The 21,726-nt window shown below is 43.4% G+C and overlaps 1 protein-coding gene across 1 annotated transcript in view; it reads left to right on the plus strand.

Moving 5' to 3' along the window:
- The window catches only part of ZMAT4 (zinc finger matrin-type 4), a 358,266-nt gene that overhangs the window by 55,616 nt on the left and 280,924 nt on the right, over positions 1-21,726 (plus strand). The window contains exon 2 of the mRNA XM_045986974.1: positions 10,917-11,022. Within this exon, the coding sequence (XP_045842930.1) occupies positions 10,921-11,022 (102 nt within the window). The 5' untranslated portion in view covers positions 10,917-10,920. The remainder of the gene's footprint in view (positions 1-10,916; positions 11,023-21,726) is intronic.

Here is a 21,726-nt window from a genome sequence, read left to right on the forward strand (position 1 = left end):
CCCCTCACAAGATGGCAAAGCAGAATTTGCAAGACACCAGCACCAACATGTCAGGGGATGAGTAGGCTAAATATGTTCAGAATGGAAGAGAAATGGAGTGGCCTTTCTAGAAGGGGCCACTGCTGTCTGGGGAGGGGCTCCTAGTTGAAAATACTTAAAAAAAAAAGTGGGCTCCTGGTCAATGCCTAGCACACAGGCCATGTCCTAAAATGGTGCACGCTTTCCCATAAATTGCTTGATCTTAGAACCCCTGTTTTTTACATCGCATTCCCTTCAAATGAGGAATAGGTTGGGACTGTCCTGAATGAGCGTCATCAGTGAGCTCTGGGCTGTCTAATGCCGTGACCCAGAGCACTGAGCAAAAGAAGCAGTGTTCAAATCCAGTCTCTCCAAGTTTGGACCTTTGAATGTCTCTGGCTTTTTCCAGCTCCCTGATAAAGCATTTTAAGGTGTGATTAGGTAAAAAGTACACTTCTGTGTAATTGTTTTCCCGATAGTCAAGCTACTAATGTTTGAGTTGAGTGAGTGAAGGTAATGCTTGATACACTGTGGAATCACAGTGGCTTAGTGCTGTAGAGGTTGACTTCCCAGTGACATGAAGTCCCATAGGTGTCATGGCTTGGGTATATGGGGCTCTACTCCTCTTAGTCTTTAAGGAATTCTGGCTTTCATAGACCCTGCCTTGTTTACATGTGGCTTCCCGGATTGACCAGGGCACCAGTACCGAACCCGCAGAAGAGAGAGCAGATAGAAGGCTATGCAGCAGGCTCTTAATGGTTCCGCCTAGACATGTTCACGTCCCTTTAGCACACATTCCATTGGCTAGAACTCAGTGACATGGCACAGTAACTTTGGGAAAGGATGGGAAATTTAGCCTCATCTTTTGTGGCTGGGGAAAAGGGAAAGAAAAATGAATAACTATGTCTCTGTCTCTCTGTCTATGTCTCTGAGTGGAGGATTTGTTTCCAGAAAATCATGTCTCATCATTTGTGTGTACATGACGTCTGTGTACCTATCTACCCATCATCACCTATTTGTCTATCAGTCACTAGCTTTAATAACAGAAAGCGCACCCCCACAACACTTTCCGAAGCACAGATCTGGCAACAATGTGTATTTTGTAGTATGGCTTTCTTTCATCCTGCCCTTCTGAAATAATCCTCATTCTGAATCCTGTTCTCATTTTTTTTTTTTTTTTTTGGCCAAACATTTTTAGAATTGTATCTGATCTACGTGTATCCCCAGGATGTATATATTTTTTAGTTGCTTTGATTTTAAGAAAAGGATCTTGGTGTATGTTCTCTTTGACTTTTCTCATATACATATTAGATGGCTACGATCCATCTGTATTCTGATGTGCTACCGAGCTTCATTTGTACCCGACTATATCTCAGTTCATTTATCTGTGCTCCTGGAGATGCGCGTTTGGATGGATTGCAAGTTTGGCTGTTTGAACAATGCTACTATCATCGTCCCTTACCTGCCTTGTGTTGTATATGAGCAAAAGTTTTTCCTGCCTGTCAACTAGGAATGCGGTTGGCGGGTTGTTGAACTTGATGAAATGTTGCTTAACTTTCAACGGGCCCTCCTGTCAATAGATGTATGCAAACATCCTGTGTGTCCACTTCATATTGTCAGATATTTTAATTGTTACTGATCCCTTTATTACTTATTATTGGGCACACTCGGCATCCTCCTGTGTGCTGGGCTTTCTCCTTGCCGTTGGATTCCCTAAGCTTTCATACTTTCACTCCTGCTTGCTGTCTCCCAAAGCAAGAGGTGACAGAAGTTCTCAAACCATCTCTCGGATCGGAAAATAATTCTGACCCAAAGATTTCACGGAACGAACAGAACTGCACACAGCCTTTTGTCAGTTTCTGGATGGGTGGACCCTAAACCTGGCAACATATTAATTCCTGCATCTTCCCATCTTGGCTGCTCCAGATGCTTATATGTGGATGCCACAGTTTTGCTGATCGTAGGAAAAGCGGCAGAAAAAAAAAAGACCAAACCCGATTCCTCAGAGAAGTCAAGTTTGGATGCTGTCTTGGAGAATGGAGCTGAGAATGTCTGCTGGCTGACTGACAGCCGTTGCAGCAGCCTCAGAGAATGGATTCAAGTGAAAGTAATAGTTTTCCCTGCAGCGGCTTGGTCCAGCTTGTCTGTGCCCTCCTCTGAAGTTGGATACAGGTGCAGAACTGTGCCTCCGAGCCCTGGATGTGATCGCTGCATTTAAATCTGCCCTCAATCTGTCTGGTTCAGTAGGGGCAGTCTTGGTGAAGATAAATCATGTAAACAAGTTACAGTAATGGAATACTTATTTATGAACGGTATTTTTGAAGCCTTGTAACTGCTGTTAGAAAGAAAGGTCTTGTTGGCTTTCAGCGTGTTAAGAAAATCCACCGGTTTTGAGTAGGCACTTCCCTCTCACAGGTAGCTAACAAGCTGGAAAGTGAGCCTCCATGTTGGCTTTCCTCCTTTGAGTGGTGGGGGAGGGGAGAGCCTGTGCTTTAAAATCTGAGTGGCTTTTCCAGCTGAGTGCACAGCCCTTTACTTGACAGAATGAGCAAGAGAAAACGTAAGACCCCTGTCCACTCCCTCGTGTTTTCTCCACCTCTCTTCCTATTCTTTTTGGGCTAGCGATCTTTTTGTTCCTCTTTGCCTCTGGCTTTCCTCCTCTGGTGGGGGCTCTGCTTTTGCTCTGGCTTGAAGTGTTAAGCCTATGGAAAATCCGAGCTCTCTATCCACCACTGATGTGTCCCCTCTGAAAGTGAAGAAAAGGAAAATACTCCTGACCCGCTGATGGGCAGAAGGGCTGAAGTTTACCCATTAATATCTAACCAAAGCGAATGATGTCTTCCCTGATGAGAACACTGTGTCACGCCACCCAGACCTGTCAGCCGGGTGCCATTCTTGCCAGAGGCCTCGGGTGCCCCCCCCCAAAGTGGCCTTTGAAAGGGCCTTTTGGAAATGCAGACAGAATGGCTTTCATCCTTGGGAGTATCTGCTGGTCCTTTCTGCCTCCGTGCATAGCCTCTGTCTCTACAGTTAGGTAGAGGCAAAGGTCTCACACTTAGTGAAGGCTGTTGGGCCATGGGGCAAGTGGAGGTTCTAGAGTGACACACAGGAGAGCAGAGCCATTGTCTACCAGTGGGTGGGAATATTTTATTGATGTGTAGATGGAGACAGGAATTCTGTTCATGTTTATGTTGAATGGTGTCCGCCAGATCCCAGGATGTGAACATTTTCCACAAGATCAACCCTTGTAGGTGTTGTTTATTGTTGTAAACCTAGTGGCTAGACAGAACTATGCACATAGTAAATGCTCTATAAAAATCTGTTTAATGAATAAAGGAGGAATCTTAGGGAGGCTATCAAATGTGCCGGACTTGGGCCAAGTCCATTTGGTGCATTGTCTCACAAAATCTAGGAGGGGCTAGAGTTGTCTGAAGCCTCAGACTCTTTATGGCCCCTGGAGCCTGCTGTTTGGACTTGCACATTCAGGCAAAGGACAAGGGGTGGGGGAGGGGACAAGTGGCAAGGAACCAGGCACGCCCCCCTTGCCCGCCCCTGATGTGGCAGAGGCACGTGCACGTGCCCACACGATTGGCCCCGGCTAGGGGCACACTTGCTGCTTTCCTTCCCAGTTGTCACCAGGCTGGCCTGTGCCATCTGTGAGGAAGACTGGCAGATGCGGTTTCACGGCCCAGGGCCAAGGGTGAGGCACGTGTGCCCAGCAGTGGTGGAGGCCTTGTAGTCAGGAATCACAGAGCCCGGTTTTACACGGGAAGGGAATGGTACCATTAAAAGGCAATTATTCAAGTGGTGTGAGTCAGCCATGCAGCTTTTGGCAGTGCCAAGCAGGAGAAGGAGTGGTGTGGGGAGTTTTCTCTCTCCCTCCCTCTCTCTCTCTCTCTGTCTCTTAAACAAAGCTCAGGCTGGCTAGCATGGCCTGCACCTGCATGTGGATGTTGTTACGGGAAGGGCCAGGACTGCCAAATTCCTTTGTCTGAACAACATCAGGAATGGGGGTGGCAGCGTCAGACCAGAGAGGGGGAATCCAAAGATTCTTTAAGCTGGTCCTGTACTTGACCTTCACCGGATCTCAGCTGCTTCTTGGGGAGGTTCCAGGTTCCCCTGTCTGGCCACCTGTGGGGTGTGTGGTGCATTAAAGGCAAGTATGTGCTGGAGGCTGGAGGCTCCCTGAGCTGGGCTGGGGTATCCGACCTTCATCTGTGCCGTCCTACGCTGCTCCTTGCCCCCTTCCTCTTGCAGACTTTCATTGAAGACCAAAACGCTTTCATTTCTGGAGTGCCGTTCATGGCTGTTTCCCTTCTAAGGCTGCTTGGTCTGCTGCCACAGCAGCCAGCCCTGTGTTGCCCCCTTCACATGGAGGGAGGTGTGAAGGAGACAGGACAGACCCTGCTTCCAGCTCATCCTCTGGACTCCAGGACCTGAGTGGGGGTGGGTGGTCATGGTGAAGATGCCTGCTGAAGCCACAAGCTCGTCCCCCAGATCTTCCTCCTTTTGTTGCTAGGGAGGCTAGAGTGAAAGGACAGTGGCGGGGTCTGAGATGGGAAGGGAACAAAGATCAGGCCATGGCCGCGAGAGTACCAAAGGTGGATTCGGGCTCAGGGGCCCTTTTGCAGGTGGAATGAAAACTCAAAGATCACAAAGTCTGATTTGTTTTGTGCTGAAGGTGGGCCAGGTCTCATATCTTTTCCCTTTCTGAGCAGAGTGGCATATCCCCTCCAGTATTGATAAAACAAACCAGGGACAGTTCCGATAGCCTTTGGATACTCGTAATTTTAAAACGTGGCTGAATTTAGGCAGCCGCAACTTGGCTCATGTCTGTTTCATGTTCCTAACCAGAGGACAGTTCATTTTAATTGGTGGCATTTTCATTTACTCATCTGCTTGTCAAATTTGAAAGAGACAGAAGTTCCATCTCTGCTTTGGGCCGGAGGAGGCAGAGGTACAGAGCTGTCGAGAGCAGCAGCCTTCAGAGCTGGGCCCTTTGGAGGGAGTGGGATGTGGCTTAGAAGGTCTTAGACTGGACGAAGAGATGCCAGCCAGATGGGCAGAAGGCAGTGGTGGTTTTTCAGGGTGTCAGGTCAAGGGGGAGGGTGGAGGCCGATAGTGGCTCTGAGGGTGAGTTGGTCAGGTTATGGAGGCACAGACAGGCAGAAGCAGACGAGGGTGTCTGGGCAGATGATTACACATCCCACCCTGGTTCAAGTAAACACAGGCAAGAGAGTCTGGGTCGTAAGCAGTTAGAGTTTGCATGGCTTCATCTGGATAGTCGGCGCACTCCAGGCTACAACAAGTGAATTCTGGGGAGGATGTCTGTCCTCTGGTTTCATGTTAAGTATTTGTAATGCTGCTCCAGAGCCTAGCAGTAGGGGAACCAACTGAAGGGCTCCTGGCACTGAGCTCTGCCACAAAGAGGCAGCCCAGGGTGAGGGTAAGCCAGTAGGCATAGTCAACACTGGCTTGGCACCCTGACGGCCGCTTAGGAGCTGGGTGACCTTTGAGCAGTTACTCAACTCTTTTTTTTTTTTTTTTAAGATTTTATTTACCAATTTGACAGAGAGAGAGATCACAAGTAGGCAGAGAGGCCGGCAGCGGGGGGTGGGGGGAAGCAAGGTCTCCACTGAGCAGAGAGCCCGACGTTAGGCTCCATCCCAGGACCCTGGGATTATGACCTGAGCTGAAGACAAATGCTTAACCAACTGAGCCACTGAGCCTGAAATCCTATTTTTAAAAGGGCTAGTGAGGTGAGGGAATGAGTTTTTTATTGAAAACGCCCAAATCTGTGACACGACACCCACTGGTGGGGATCACTGCGCCTGGGGCTTCTCCTTCCATGGGACTAGGGTGAGGGGGATGCCTCCCGAGGGAGCAGGACTGCTGTGGCTCCCTCAGGGCTACTGCAGTGAGTGGCTGCAGGTCCAGAGAGTGGTCTAAACTTGACTTTGGATGGCGTGTGCTGTCCTTTGTGTCCCCCAGAAGACAGGACCCAGTGAGTTGAGCTCTGGTGGGCAAGAGAGAAGGTGGGAGAGTATTCATCAAACTGTTCCATCTGCCAGTGTTGGCACCTACTGGCAACAAGAATAGGCTTAAATGTTTATGAATTGTGGGATCCTCATGGGCATAAGGATGGAGTGTCAGCTGGCTGTAGAATTCAGTGGAAGTGAGCCATTTTTGTGGGTGATATGATTAATACAAAAGAGAAACCCTGTGATGACAATCAAAGTCATAACTTCAACACATCAACTCTGTAATCTTTCCCCTTAGTCTTTAATGTGGTTCTGTTTATTTCTGTACTTAAATATTTAGAGCATCCCTCCTGAAAATAAGAATAATGATAATAATACAAAATTAATAATATTCATCATAATGGTGGCAATATCCATTTTTCAGTGTCTGCCATATGCCACAGTCTTTGTTAGATACTGTTTATCGACACCATCTCTAATGCTCACAACGAGCCTGTGAGAACTTTTCCCCTGTTTCACAAAAGAGGAAACGGTGGTTCAGGGAGGATATGTACCTTTATACTAAAAAATCTTGCCAGCAAGCAACCAAACGTGGATTTGAACTAATGCTTTTTTCCTCTGAAGAGCCCTGCCTGGGTTTTGGGATCTTTGAGTCAGAAGCTATCCAGACATTATCAGAAATGGAATGGTATGAAGAATGTTACTGTTGGCCATGAAGCCTCAGGTTTCTCTGGATCTTTAGGGTATGTTCCTAAAATCTGTTCTTGAGAAGCAGAAAGCACAAAGGGGAAGGCTTCCCATCTGCATCTAAAGATCCTAAAAAAGGCCATTCCTTGCACCTTGAGAAACATTTTGGGACCTGCTGTTTTCCCTCAGTCTCCCCTCCTTCCATCTGGGGACTGAGCTTTGTGTACCTTTCTCTCCCTGCATTTGCTGCCTCCTTCCCTTATGTTGCATATTCCCCCGCAAGCCCCACGGAAGCCCCTTGCATATATCTTCTCATGCTTACTGGTGGTAATATTTGTCTCCATGCCAGCAAAAAGAATTGGAACCTATTGAGTTCGAACCCATTTCCCTCCACTCTAATCCTATTCGTTCTTAAATTTTTAACTCTTGTAGAACCTCCCTGAAGAATTCCTTACAATCCCCCTTGTCTTCTCAGCTCCTGTATTGCTTTCTACACTTGCTGCCAGTGCCTTAGGTATTTGTGTGCATGTTTCTCTTTTCACTCAGGAGCTCATAAAGATTTGGAAGGCAGGAGTTGTGTCCTCTGCCATCCCTATGCCTCACACATAGTAGATGCTCAGTAATCATTATTGAATAAACAAAAGCTCTTCCCCTCCATATTCCTCTTACTTTTTAGACCTAGCTACACCTCTGAGTCTTACACTGTCACTGCTACCAGAAGTAAATAGATTGATTGCTATATAGAGACTTGGGACAAGAAATGAGAATCTGATCAGACTCCTGTTGTAATACTGCCTCCAACTTCCCTCTGGGCTTCTTTGGTAAAATACAGGTAGCAGTGTCCTCTGTGAATACTGAAGAGTGATAGATTATTCACATCTTCGGTGTTTGCTTCGGAATGTGCCGTTGTGGGAAACACTGAGGAAGTTTTCATTCAGATCAGTTTCAACTTCAGGAAATCAAACTCCTTCCTTCCCGTGCTCTCTCTCCCTGCTCGGAATGCCCCAGGACCTCAGAATGTAGTACAGACAACATGCCCCAGTTTAGGGTTCTCCACATATTGGCTTCCATGAGACAGTGGGACTGACCAGTTATTAACCAGTTAAGGGCCCTGCTCTGTCTCTGCTCTAGCTGCTTATTCAGGACCATGGACAAGGCTAAAAAAAAGTAGTCTGGCTTTCCTTGTTCTTGCCACCTCACCTGTACTTTTGAAGACCAGAGAATTTGAGAATTCTATCCCAAGCAAGCAAGAGAAGGGAACAAATGGCAGTCCTCTTCTTGGGGAATTCCACTCTTTGAATCATAAATCAGGCCCTCTATTTGTCTAAAGTGACCTACACAGAGAGTTCTCTTTTGGGGAGAAGGCCTTATGCACAAACCAGGCTGACACTTGCCTTCTAATTGCTTCCACTGTAATTTAACTCATTCATGTTTTTCCATTTGGGCCTTATAGATTTCAGAGGGGTCTTCATTGACATTTTACTGCATATGGGCCCATTCCAATCGATATTCTTATATAAAACAGTGGAAAAAGCCATGATATTCTCTTCTTCCTTTGAATTTTTTTTTAGTATACACATTTTTATATTCTGCCTTTAAAGCTATTTCTGCTGCACAGCTGTTTTACCGAGACTCAGACTCCTACGGGCCCCACTTGGTCCGACACGTACCTTGAATATCCTTTCACAGTGTTTGATTTCTGCAGTCGGTTGTATAATGAGGAAGGAGTGTGCAGTGAGTTTGGAGATTCCTATTAACCAGGTCACCCATGAATCTATTTTTGTGCACTTCTTTATTAGAAATAGCAGGGAACATGATGTGATATTTAAACACAACTACTTATAGAAGCTTGGCTTAAAAAATACACCTTAGTAAGTTTTCTTTTCCTATTTGACATTTCAAAATGTTGTACTACATTTTCCCATCATCAAAACACCTCTTCTCCATTTGCATTCTGGGATGTGACTAGAGACCATTATACACGACAGTAGGTATTTTGGATGGTCATTTGGATTTGTGATCCTCTGCCTGATTAGACCATACCTGAAATGTTTATTCTGTTCTTGGCACTGCCTTTGAAGATGGGCCATAAAGAAATAGATACGAACCAAGATGATAAGTCAGGACAGGGGTTGAGAGTAGATAAAAGAGAGCTATCGTCAAGCACTTGAGAGCGGATGTCTCATGAAAAAGGAGAGTAGAATTTTTCTGTGTTGCACCTGAAGACAGAATGAATGAGTGAAGCTACAGTGGGACAGATTTTGATTCAACCTGAAAAGTACCTAATCGTGAGAGTTGCCAGACTTTTTGGAGCAGGTTGCCATGTTAGGTAGTGAGTCTCCAGGCACTGCAGGTGTTAGACTCCAGGCTGGCTGAGCTTTCTGCCAGGAATGAGCTTTCCAGAAATAACAGATCCACTTCAGCTATGAGAGTCAGTAGTCCTTACTATCTGGCATTACTGTTGGTACTCAGGGCATTGAAAAACCAGAGCTACCATTGTCTCTTAGGAGCCGAAATTGTGAATCCTTTTGAATTGTGAAATTCAGAGCAGAGCATCCAGTGCTCTGAATGGACCATTACAACCAAGGACAAAGATAAAAAGTGAGTTTGTAGTTGTTGGGCAGTAAGCCTTTTATTTCAGGTAGGTGCTTTATTTCATAACTCTGCTGTTTAAGTGGTTTTAAAAATCACTTAAAATGCACCACTGTCCTTTATTTTGTTGTATTGGTTAAGACTTGGCCAATGTTAGGATATTATTAAGAATGTAACGATGAGCCCTTTCAAATGAAGAGAGGTTTAGAGTTTATGTAGTATCTTCTCCTATATTTCTCCTTTTGATTTTTATCATAGTTCTCTAAAAAGGCATGGCTAATATTTTATCTCAATTTGTGTGGGAGGAAACTAAGACCTAGAAGGTTTAATGACTCATTTCAATATCATATGACCGGCAAGGAGTATGAGACCTGAGACAGATTTGGAGTGTGTAAAGTGAAATCATGCAAACCAGGTGGCATATATGGCCATGCCAATAATCAGCGATGTGACTTTAAGTAGTCTCACAGATAAAATGAGGGTGTGGGAGCAGGATGGACTCCAAGGTTCCTACCACATCCCTGTTTGAAATTCTCTTGCCTTTCGGTATGCATGCTGTCAGGCATAGCCCTTACTTTTTACCTGGCTGGGAGGAGGTAAAATGGAGTGGGGTTTGTGGGTTGAAGGAAAGCATTTGGATGTGCTGCTGTGCATTTCTATGGTGGTAACATTATGCTTCAGATGCTATGAGATAACTTTGTGACAGATCACTTTCACAAGCTGGAGACTCCTGGCTGCATTTCAATTCAGGGTTTGGAATTTGATGATATGTTTATTTACTTTTGTGGGCTCAATTGTGGTGCAGAATGATGGAGGTGGCTTTTATGCATATCAGTAACCCTAACCTTGGAAGAGTGAGCATGAATAGTGAGAGCTTCTCACTTTAAAAGGTATAAGCTTGCAAGAAAAGTTATTGTTGAGCCTGATTTTATTTTTTAATTCTGTAACTATAGCTACTGAACTCAAAACTAATCTTTTTGTTGCTTATACGGTTCTTGACAAATCTAACTTATTTCCATGTATTATAAAAGTAATGTATGTCCATTGTAGAAAATTAAAAAAATAAATAAAATTACATAAGCAATTACCTATAATTTCTGAAAGATAACTGCTATTAACACTTTGTTAAAAATTCCTGGGACTGGGGCACTTGGGTGGCTCAGTTGGTTGAGTGGCTGCCTTGCTTGGGTCATGATCCCAGGGTCTGGGATAGAGCCCCATGTCAGGCTCTCTGCTCAGCAGGGGGCCTGCTTCTCCTTCTCCCTCTCCCTCCATTTCCCCTGCTTGTGCTCTTCTCTGTGTCAAATAAATAAATAAAATCTTAAAAACTTCCTGGGATGCTTTTCTGTGCACCTATACATATTTTAAAATATGTCTGATTTGTCAGAAAGAGAAAACTAAAGGTGCATTTCTGTTTTGTACGTACCAGCAATTCTGTTGGGCGCTTATGAGAAAATTACAAACTCTATACTTTACTGTGGTTAACTGACATGGTATCACCTAAGGAGTAGGGAGGTCTCTGCCACTGCCACCATCCTGGGGTCTGTGGTTGTGCTCCAGGCTTTTTCACACAGTTAATGTCCTGCATAAACATCAAAGCAGTGGACTCATTTTTCTTTTCTGTTGATTCTCCTTTAGCCTGATGAAGTCCTCCGATATCGATCAGGATTTATTTACAGACAGTTACTGCAAGGTGTGCAGTGCACAGCTGATATCTGAATCCCAGCGTGTGGCTCATTACGAGGTAAGGATGGCTTTTCCCACTCGGTGCTTTCAGTGGAAGAAAGAGGAACTCAGCCTGTGGTCATAGGACTTGAGGACAGCTCCTTTGGGTCTTGGGGCAGGTTTTAAGAGCCATGGGGCTTGAGCCTTTACAGTCTGAGATCAGGCTGGGGCAAACGTGCATGGGTAGGGTTGGGATTGAGGCTTAGGTATATCAGTTGCAGCTCTGGCTGCTTCCCAGATTCTTTTTTTTTTTTTTTTTTTTTTTGGTACCTTAGCCCCTGAAGACTCAGTGGGCTTTCTCTACTTGTTAAATCTGTCATTGTTCATCCCTGAAGTTCCTTTTGGGGACACATGGCAGGACACATTAGTGCCAGCTTCCCTTTCCTTCTTTAACCCTGAAGATAAGCTCAGAGGCTTTTTGTTAATCACTGTCCGGAGAGATGACAACATCCGTGAATCAGCACCAAATTCCTGACACAAGATGGCTACTTCCCTAAACGTGTTTATCAGCCTAAAGACTTCCTCTGTAAAGCTATAACAAAGTTTTAAAATCCAAATGCTCTTAAAGGACCTAATTCAGTGGCTCTGGCTCTTTAGGATGGATGAACAAATAAATGGCTGCCTTTCAGTCTTCTATTGAGAATAGAGAATAAGAGAAGAGAGGTTGGCTAATGTCTGGGGAGCGAACAAGGTGCTGCCCCTGGAGACAGCAGGAAGCTGGGGGGGCCCTAGACGCTGAGTGCTGCCCAGGGCATATTTGCTTTTCGAGAGAACATACACCAGTGGGAACATGAGTTTTCAAGTGTAATAACTTGTGAGTAATTTTAGATTGGAGGGCTTAGCCAGCAATTTTCTTTTTGTCTGACAAGTATGACAAATGCCAGTTGTCACTGTCACTCATACTCCTCTGAGCCTCCAGTTTCTTCTGTGCACAATGAAGAAAACAATATTAACATGCACACGTACACACCCAGAAACACAATGAACTGACCCGGTGTATTTCTCAGGATTTTGTGGGGACCAGACAAGACCCATTGAAATAGCATTTGTGACGATGCTTTGGAAGTTACAAAGTGCACTGTAACACACACAATTATGTTGCTTTTCATTATTATCTCCAGTGCAGCAGTATTCTGATGAGGACAAATAAAACTTGTTCTCCTGAGAAAACTTTTAAAGATCACAACCTGTGAAACATGTTAGCGTATTCTTCTGTCAGTAGGCAATCAAGTGTTAGAAGTAAATGAGAACTCGAAAGAATGATCTCGAATGGAAGACATCCATCTTCTGAAGTTAAGAACTTTTTAATTTCTGTGTACGTTGCTTTGTAAACACATGTGGTTTTATTAGTATGATTTCCCCAGTTAAGAAAAATCAGGGAATTGGTTCCTGGCCCCACATTCCACAACTTCCTATTAGCCTTTTATGTTCTCTCTTTATTAGACTTTTTATGTTCATTTTTAATCATCTCCTTAGATTCTTGAGGACAGGAACAGAGTTGTATTCGTTTGATCTTCCATAATTCCTAGAACAGTGCTTGTACCTCCCACATGTGCCCTTAGCATCTGTTTACAAAACTACCCTGGGAGCGCAAACCAGCATTGCTTTATTGTTACCTGAGCTAGAAAAGTCATGTCAGAAAATAGAAAAAAAAATTTTTTTTAAAGAGAAGGATCTTAGCTGCTCCATTAACAGTTTAGTTATCTGAACTCAAGTTTCCCTGTTACCAGTCTGCATCCTTTCTGTGGCACAGTTTAATTGTTTAGACGATGTGTTACTATTTGTTGCCTGTAGCACAGAGGAGGTAGAGAAAAGAAAGCAGTTACCATAGATCTGCAAATAGCAGTGTTACACATCATCAAAACAACTTTAAATGCATTGCCATTAAGCCTGGATGGGGACTCTGAATGCTGTTTCCCTCCCTGCTTCCAGGCCAAGGTGGGGCACTTCTTTCAGAGACAAACAGCACATGGGCTGTTTCTGCAAAGCAGTTGGGGATGTGAACAGGGTTCACGCCTCCTGAGATCTCTGGTCTTCTGGCTTCACTCGGGAGGCTTCCCCAGTCACTTCTTCATCTCTGAGAGGATGGCTTCCATTAAATGATTTTGAAGGCCATTTGAGAACAGATAATCTGATCCTAATCATTTGCCCCTCCTTCCACTACATTCTCTCTGCTGAAAATCGCATGAAGAGTGGGTCTCTGTGGGTCTGAAATCCCCCTCAGTTCATCAAAAATGTTGTCACGCTGAGTTTCAATGCTCTATCACTGATGTATTACTTTAACTTGATTTTACTCAACTAGCAAATATTCCCAGTTTCCCTACGGGGTGAATCAAAAAGAATCCGCTGTGTACTTTCCGCAGGTCCTGCCCTATTAATGGTATTTATTACAGGGGATTCTGAAGCTGTGTGAGAAATAGTCTTTGCCGCCCCCCCCCCCCCCAACCGCAGAAGCTCATAAACTTCTTGGGAGGAAAAGCCTTGGGTAGTTCAGCGTGTTGTGAACACATGTGTGATATGAGAACATGATTTACAGAGTTCTGCTGCCTGTTCCTATGGAGTGGCTGATCCTATGTGATCTAAACTGTGTTAATTCTTCTGCTTTCTGATATGTGTTACATCATGCTGTTAACTTTTTATATCTTTTCCTTCCCAATTCTAAAGAGTGAGCCCACCACCAAGAGCTCTTATGGTCCGGGAAGATTTGTTGGGAATGTCACAAATTATCTAGACCTTGATGGATGGGTTAAGTTTAGGGTTGCTGGAACGAGAAGTCTTGACATCTCCAAGGAGCATTGCAGAAGCTGGGTTGGCAGGAGGGAGCCTCTGTGTCCGGGAGAGGAGGTGCACACAGTAGTATGATAGAGGTTGTGGGGGTCAGAATGTAAAGGAAAGGGGACTTTGTACTCTTGCGTGGCATTTGGGAATGTAACAGGATAATTGAGCGTTTCTGAGTGACCGTCCATTGGTGGCGGTCAAGGTGTACTGCTAGGAACAGAACAGCCTTCGTATGACTTTGGCTGCGAGATTTGTGTGCCAGTCCTTTGAAGTAAAAGAGAGAAACAGAACAGATGGGTTAATGCTTAAGAGTTGCATGCTCCATTTAAAAGCCTCACCTTTGTATAGGAGGACAGAAAAACCTAATATATGTCTAATGGACCAAACTCTTCCATGCTCTAGTCTTAAAATCTCCTTTTGCATATGAAATCCCGAAGTGGAAAAAATGGGACATATAAAGACATTATTATTTTTCTTCCTTGCTAAGCATTAATAACATGTTAATGTTTTGGTGGAAAATATAATTAGATGTTGTCTCTGCTCACTGAGGCAGTAGAACAAGGGAGGCACAGACACTGAGGGGAAGAGAAAGCTTTCTCATGTGCCTTTCAGCAGGCCTGTGTATTATAGAGGTTAGAAATAGTTCCCCAGTGAGATGACTTGAGTGGTTTGTTGTAGTTTTAAGTGGCTGAAGAATCATTTTCTGCAAAAGGAAAGAGTTGCTTCCAAGAGTGAAGGAGTGGTTTCCTGGCCTTGCATGAAAAAGATGATTTGTGTAGGGAAGACTATGAGAAATGAAACCAAAAGGACAGAGAAGTTTTTTGTTGTTGTTGTTTTTTAGTAAACCTAAAGGAAAAATAAGAATGAGTGATCTAGAAGGAAAGAGAAAACTCTTGTCAGGCAGACCCAATGAAGTCAGGCATAAATGTGACAGTCCTTGCGGCTTGCCCCTTCCTGTGGATGCTAATATCCCTTGTGTTGCTGTGCCATGTAGGTAATCAATGATTCCTTGCGAAATCAGTGGCCCAGGTGTCCTGGCACTACAAACAAGATTGTAAGCTTCTTGAGTATAGGCAAGAGTCATGCACTTAGTTTCTTCAATTACTTCTGTAGCACCCACTGTAGAGTTGGGCCCATGGTTGTTGTTCTTTTAGGCTGCAGATTGCTGAAGAGGCGGAAGCTGGGGACTGGAGGAGGGAAACAGTGGGTCACATTGAATGGAAGCATCGGTGGGTACAACAGAGGAAGTATTTGTATACCTTGGGAGTCAGTCTGTACTCAGGAGCTGGCCTCAAGGTGTAGGTGATGGTTTTGTAGTTCCAGGAAAGACAGTTCTCTAAACTGATGAAAAACCCTTCAAACATTTCTGAATCTTGAAGTAATGGAAGTCCGGACAAATGGACCCCCATTAAGTGACCCAGGAGAAGTGGGGTCCAGGATTGTTCTCTAGTCAGATTCAGTGAGCATGTAGGACCTACAGAGGCATGCTGAAATGAATTTTTCCCGTTTTTCTTGTTTTGATTGTCTTCCAGTAGAACTTTGGCTTTCTATAGCTTCTGTTTAATCCAGGGGACTAGCCAAAGGACAGTCTTCCGGTCTGTAAGTTGGATAGTAGATGGGATGTAAATGCTTTGTGGTTAGACACAAGGAGGTGAAATTTTTGGTTACTGGAGGTTCCTAATATGTGCTGATTAAAGCAGTATGATTGTTTATACTATCCTTGCCTCTAAGGACTTTTCTCCCTTCATCTCTCATACCTTCTCAACTTTGCTTTTGCCTTTTCTTTTTCCTAACTGAGTATGCACGCAGGCTGGACAGCTCCTTTGCCATGTTTGAGAGCTGTCGGTCAGTATCATGTTGTGTTTCTGCAGCCCATTGATCCTATCAGGTACGGTACTAATTGCACTTGAGTTCTGTTAGGGCTCACTGGGTCAGCAGCCATCCTGGGCATGGTAGGTGATATGCTCCTGGAGAAGCAAATGCTAACGGGGTGAGGACAGTAAAAGATCTTTACAGCAAAGTTGCTGTGAAGATGCTTCTTTGCACCGTACGTTGAGAATCACTGTTTTAGTCTCTCCAAATCTCTTACAGTTATGACATGCTTAATTTCTCCCAGATGCTGTTAATACAATTATTGGCTCATTCGCTGAAGCTAAAGCTATTCTTGTTACCCTCTGTAATGGCAGAGGACTTCAACCTGTTCCCCATTGCCTACTAGTCTTTACCTCTATTTCTTGACCATTTCACTGAAGACTCTTGAGCTTCTAAAAATGTCTTATTTTTCTGTTGTCTTATTCCAGCAAGCCCAGTCATTTTATCAGTTATCACTAGTAAGGTAGTTCACTGGAACACCGAATGAATGGATAATAAAGAGGCTACAATGAAGAAAACAACAGTAGGCAGCACACACATTAGCTAAGAACAGCTGGTGGATGGTGTGTGCTTAATGCTCACTGGTTAAGGGTAGGAAGAGGCTGTGCTGTGTACATTCTCATTTGCTGAGAACATGGGACAAAACTTAAGGGATTTTGGGAACTAGGCTTCTTTACACTGGCCAGAACTCAATCACATGGTCCTACCTAGCTGTAGGAGAGGTTGGGAAAAATAATTAATATGTGCAGGAAAATGAAATGGGTTCAATAAACACATAAAATTATCTCTGCCACAGTCTATCCCTCTGTTCACCAAAAATCCATTCCATTTTTCTTTTAACATGTAGAGTACATGTCCCCTTACTTTAACCCTCCAGCCCAGTTACTTTGCTCAGCTCAAATTTCAGGGCCTCCAAGAAGGGAGTGGGTCTCTCTATGAGATATGGTTGTGATTCCCCTTGGTCCTGCCGCTTGTGAGCAAAACAGAAATGTTACCTCTCCTCCTCCTCCTTTAGAGTGATGATGACAATGCTAATATTTCTTACTCAGAAAAAGGAGGAAAAGAAGACAGAGAGTAATCACTGGCCCATAGCAGAGTTGGCATCCTGCAGAGCAGGAATTAGAAAGTTCCTCTTTTCAGAAAGGTGGGGGGGATTCCCCAAATAGATTCTGATCTTCCTCTGTGAGAAGGACTTTCTTGTTCATTTTTCCTAATAAGCCCTGATTCTCCACAGTTCTTCCCACCACAGATCTTCCCTGTCCAACATCCTTGTCGCTTCTGAAATGGATCTTGGGTCCTACACTTCCTGGCGACTGCCAGCATTCATAGCCCATGTCCTTCCTCAGACTGATTTAAGGCACGCAGAGTACTCAAAGCTTTTCTAATTGAAAATAACAATTGCTTGAGTAATACAATTCTCTCAGTATCTCAGTAAAATAGAAGGCTTATGATTTACTTTTTTTTTTTTCTTTTTAGGAAGTTTCATGTGTTGTCACCATATAGTTCTTTTCCTAGACACAATTTCAAGGTTGCTTGTTTATTTTATTGCTTCCTCCTCTCTGTGCCTCTTTCTTTTCTCAGTTTCATGGTGGCCATCTTCAGGTTAAAAGTAGGTGGAAAGATCACACTCTTAATCCAATGTTTGACAAAGTCCTGAGTCACAATATGCAACTGAGAAGTCTCATTGGGTGCTCAACGTGCAATGTCTTTTACTACACATCTTTCATTTTTGGTTACTGGAAGCAATTAGCAAATGGCTTTTCTAACTAGGTCCCAAATTTCCGGAATAACTCTTCTTTTTTTACTTCTGTCTGCTTATGTGCCAGCTACACATTACAGTTCTTAGAGTTTTTTGATTCTTTTGTAACAGAGCTGACCAACAATCAGTAGCAGAAAATTAGTAGCAGACTACATGTATCAAGTGTTCTGCCTTCCCAAGCTGTTCTGGTTGTTTTAGAACTACAACCATCTCCTAGCATGGAGCCATCTAGTTCCCCTAGAACGGTAAGCTCAGTGAGCAGGTGTCTACCTTCCATGGTATTGTAGTCAATAGTTTTGGCCATGTTTTGCCACTCTATAACCTGGAGCTGTTGTTTTTGTACCCTCCCTACTTACCATCGATCTAGGCTAAGTCAATGTCAAACATTTAAGTTTTATTTGTTTGTTTGTTTTCTTTTTATGGGAGAACCTCCATTTCTATGCTGGATAAGGTAGGCTAAAGGTAGTAATAAACAAAGAAGTAAAAATTATTTATTACTCACATTATAGCCCATTGTGGGTTTCCAGAGGGGGATTTTGTACCTCGTAAGCATTTAAGACTCAAGCTAATAGAGGGTCCACCATCTTTGCTCTTGACATTGCCTTGACTATCAAAATCCAACTGGTCCATGGGGAACTGAAGGGCAATGTGGGTGATTTGTGCAGGACATTTCCAGGCCTGGAAGAGGCATCATGTCCACACACATATCATCAGCCAGAACTCAATTGTATCTTCTTCTGACTGAGAGTCTGGGAAATGGGCTCAGCTGTGTGTCAAGGAGGAAGATGCAACCAGTTTGGTGAGCACACAGCTCTGTGTACCATATGTGTGTGGCAGTATAGGCACATGGTGATTAGGACTTTCTTTGGGTATTTTGGGTCTTTGGGGATGAAATGGAGGTGGAGAAGAAAGGGAAATAGAGGAAAACCCATGTATTCCAAAGGAAGTGGGCTTGGCAAAGAAACATAAACCATTCTGGAAATCAGGAGTCTGGAGGCTCCATGAAGATGATTCCTGTTCATTACAGTGCTCTGTAGAAAATTGAAGCAAACATATTGTTAGTCTAAAAGACAAGGGAATAATATGCTATCAAATTCGGATTTTCTTTCCAATTCTTGACTTAATTGGTCAAGCACAGAGGTTTTCCAGTTGGAATTTGGGGTCTGTGTAGTGAGTGGTATGTTTGACATGTATGATTTCCCCTTTGCTCCACCTTTTTGGGCTCAGGCAACTGGTCCCCCAGGCCCTCCCCACACTCTGGAGGTCTGGGAGCAAATTCTGCAGGGGTCTAGTTGTGCACCAAGGCTGAGGACACATACATGTGTCTCAGTGTCCTCCTAAAGACGGATGTTTGAGAGAAACTTCTATGTGCTCTCCCTTGTGAGAAACATTCCTCTGCTGAGAGAATAGCTTATTATTGGCAGTCGATGCTCCGATCTTGTTTCCTGCTTTGCTTTCACCATCAAATTCATGGCATGTCCGGCAACTAGACAGAGGCTCTATGTAGGATTCTACTGTACTCACTTTACCTCTGGATACTATTATTCTGTTTGCCCTGTTTTATTATAAATCTATATCTCTCAATTATTTCCTTTATCCTTTTGCATTAGATGTGGATGTAACTTGATCTGTTAGTCTTTGACAAAAATAGTATGGTATAAATATTAAATATTTAATCTTTCTATTTTAGCATTTTATTCCTTTTTCTGAAGTGGCAGTAAATTCATGTGATTCAAAATTCAAGAAGCATGAAAGAGTGCTTCTGCAAGAAGTCTCCCACCCATTCTTCCGCATCCCATTCTTCTTCTCGGATGAAAACAACGTGCCAATTTTCCTTGAAATATTCTACACGTATAGATGCAACTAAATTTTTCCTTTGAAATATTTTCTGCGAATGGCGACATGCTAGACCCTTCATTTTTTATTTGTTTTAATTGTGGCATAGCTCTCCTTATATAAATATAATTCATAAAGAAATATTTACTGAATTTGCTGATAACTCCTTGGTAGCACGAATATAACAGGGAGAAAAAACGACTTTCTCCCTGTGAACTCCCATTGAGGGAGGCACATATCTGTTGGTTTTCAGATCCCAGCCTATGCTGGTTGGTTATTGACAGGGATGATTTTTCTTCCAGCTTTCAATTCCCAGCATTCACCTGAAAACATATGCATTTCTGACCTCCTCATCACTAAGCCATCTGGGCTTGCTGATTTTTTTTTTTTTTTAAGATATTAGCAGACAGAAGATTCTTAAAGGCTAATGACCTAAATTAGTGGGCTTGAGTGTTGATTTCAGCCATGTGTCTTTGTCTGCATTTCTTCTGATAGTGGGAGGAAGTGTTGAGGACAGCATGCTTTCCTCCTTCTCGGTGATTTGAGAATTTCATTAGGTTCTTTAGGCTTTTTCCAAGATGACTTAATTTCGGGTAGAATTTTTCTAACTTTAAATTCCATCCCTTTCTCTGAGGATCATATAAAGACATAAATGTACCTTATGCCACCTCTGAGTTGCTTCCTTCTGTTCCTACTGCTCCCGTCTCCTCGCTCCATCTTTCAGGAATCCCTGGTCTCTGGGAGGCCTCCACTATGCCAACTGCTGAAAAGCCTCTTATGTCCACTCTCTACTGATTCAAATATAGAAACAGTCCTTCCTTCACCTTGAAAAACCTACAGATAGTTTGAAGGTTTTTAGATTTTACTAAGAAAATGGGAAACATAGAACAAAACTCTTTTCTATCTGCTACCAGTCTTCCTCCTCTGGGCTTCTAGAGGACCCGTTCTGGCCTTGCAGTCACAAACTTTGCCTCTGACCTGGAATGTCGCCCTGCCTTCTGATCCAAGAAACCGTACTCATTTCATGTTTTCATTAATTCTTTGTAGCTCTTGACTTACTGCAAACAAGTCCATCTTCTAGAAACTAAATTTTTCAAGGTTCTGCCTGAACAATGCCTCTTATCTAATTCCCCAGTGTTCTATGGCCCTGAAGCCTGCCCCCATGTTTAACCTAGGAGCCCTTTGGGATGCTCTCATTTGCTTTAAAGCCACAGAGCAACGTCTTCCTCTTTTTCCACTTCGTGAAAAAGTTCATGCTCCCTTTTGGTTCACCTGCTGAACTCTCTGTTTTCTATCCATGGGGTAAATTCACTCTCAGCTTATCCTGAGAGCAGGCCAAGCAGGGCTGAGTTATAAAAGGAGCTTCTGGTGTGCTCCAAGGTCAGAAGGCCTGTGTTGTATGTACAATGTTAACAAAGTCACTTAACTCGTCCAAATTTTAGCACCTTCTTCTGTAACATGAGAAGATACAGAGTCTTCTTTCATTTTATCCCCACTCCTCATCCCCATCCCCACAGGTAACTATTTTATTAGGTTTGACATGTTCTTTATTTGTATATGTTCTTTAAAATACATATTGACATGTTCTCTATTTGTATATGTTCTTTAAAATACATATTGCTTTGTGGGCATGCATACTTTTATTTCAAATTTTATTTATTTATTTATTTAATTTCAGATTGGCTTTAGATGCACAGAAAAGTTGCAAACACAGTGTGGAGTATTTCTGTATACTCCTACCCAGTTTCCCCTATTATGAACATCATGCATTACTATGGCACATTTGTCATGGCTAGTGAAACAATACTGATACATTGTTATTATTATTATTTTTATATAACATGTATTATAAAGTGTGAAGTCCATATATTATTTAGATTTCCCTAGTTTGTTTTTTAATTTATTTTAAGGTTTTATTTATTTATTTGACAGAGAGAGAGAACACAAACAGGGGGAGAAGCAGAGGGAGAGGGAGAAGCAGGCTCCCTGCAGAGCAGGAGAGGCCCAATATGGGACTCAATCCTAGAACTCTGGGATCATCACCTGAGCTGAAGGCAGTGGCTTAACCAACTGAGCCACCCATGTGCCCCAAGATTTCCCTAGTTTTTCACTAGATATTCTTTTCCTATTCCAGGATCCCATCCAGGAATGTGGGTTATGTTTAGACCTTACGTTTCTTTAGGTTCCCATAGACGGACAGGTTCTCAGACTTTCCTTGTTATTCATGGCCTTGGTAATTTTGAGGACTTCCGGTCAGGTATTTAGTTGAATGATGTGCAGTGGAGATTTTTTTGATATTTTTCTCATGATCAGTCTGGGGTTTTGCATCCTTGGTGAGGAAGAGCTCAGAAGGAATGTGCCATTCTCATCCCGTCATATTAAGGGTAGTATTATCGACATGACTTTCCACTGTTAATGTTCACCTTGGTCTTCCAGCTCAAGGTAATGTTTGTCAGGTTAATCCACTGTAAACTTACT

This window comes from Meles meles, chromosome 2, assembly GCF_922984935.1.
Source record: "Meles meles chromosome 2, mMelMel3.1 paternal haplotype, whole genome shotgun sequence".
NCBI lineage: Eukaryota > Metazoa > Chordata > Mammalia > Carnivora > Mustelidae > Meles > Meles meles.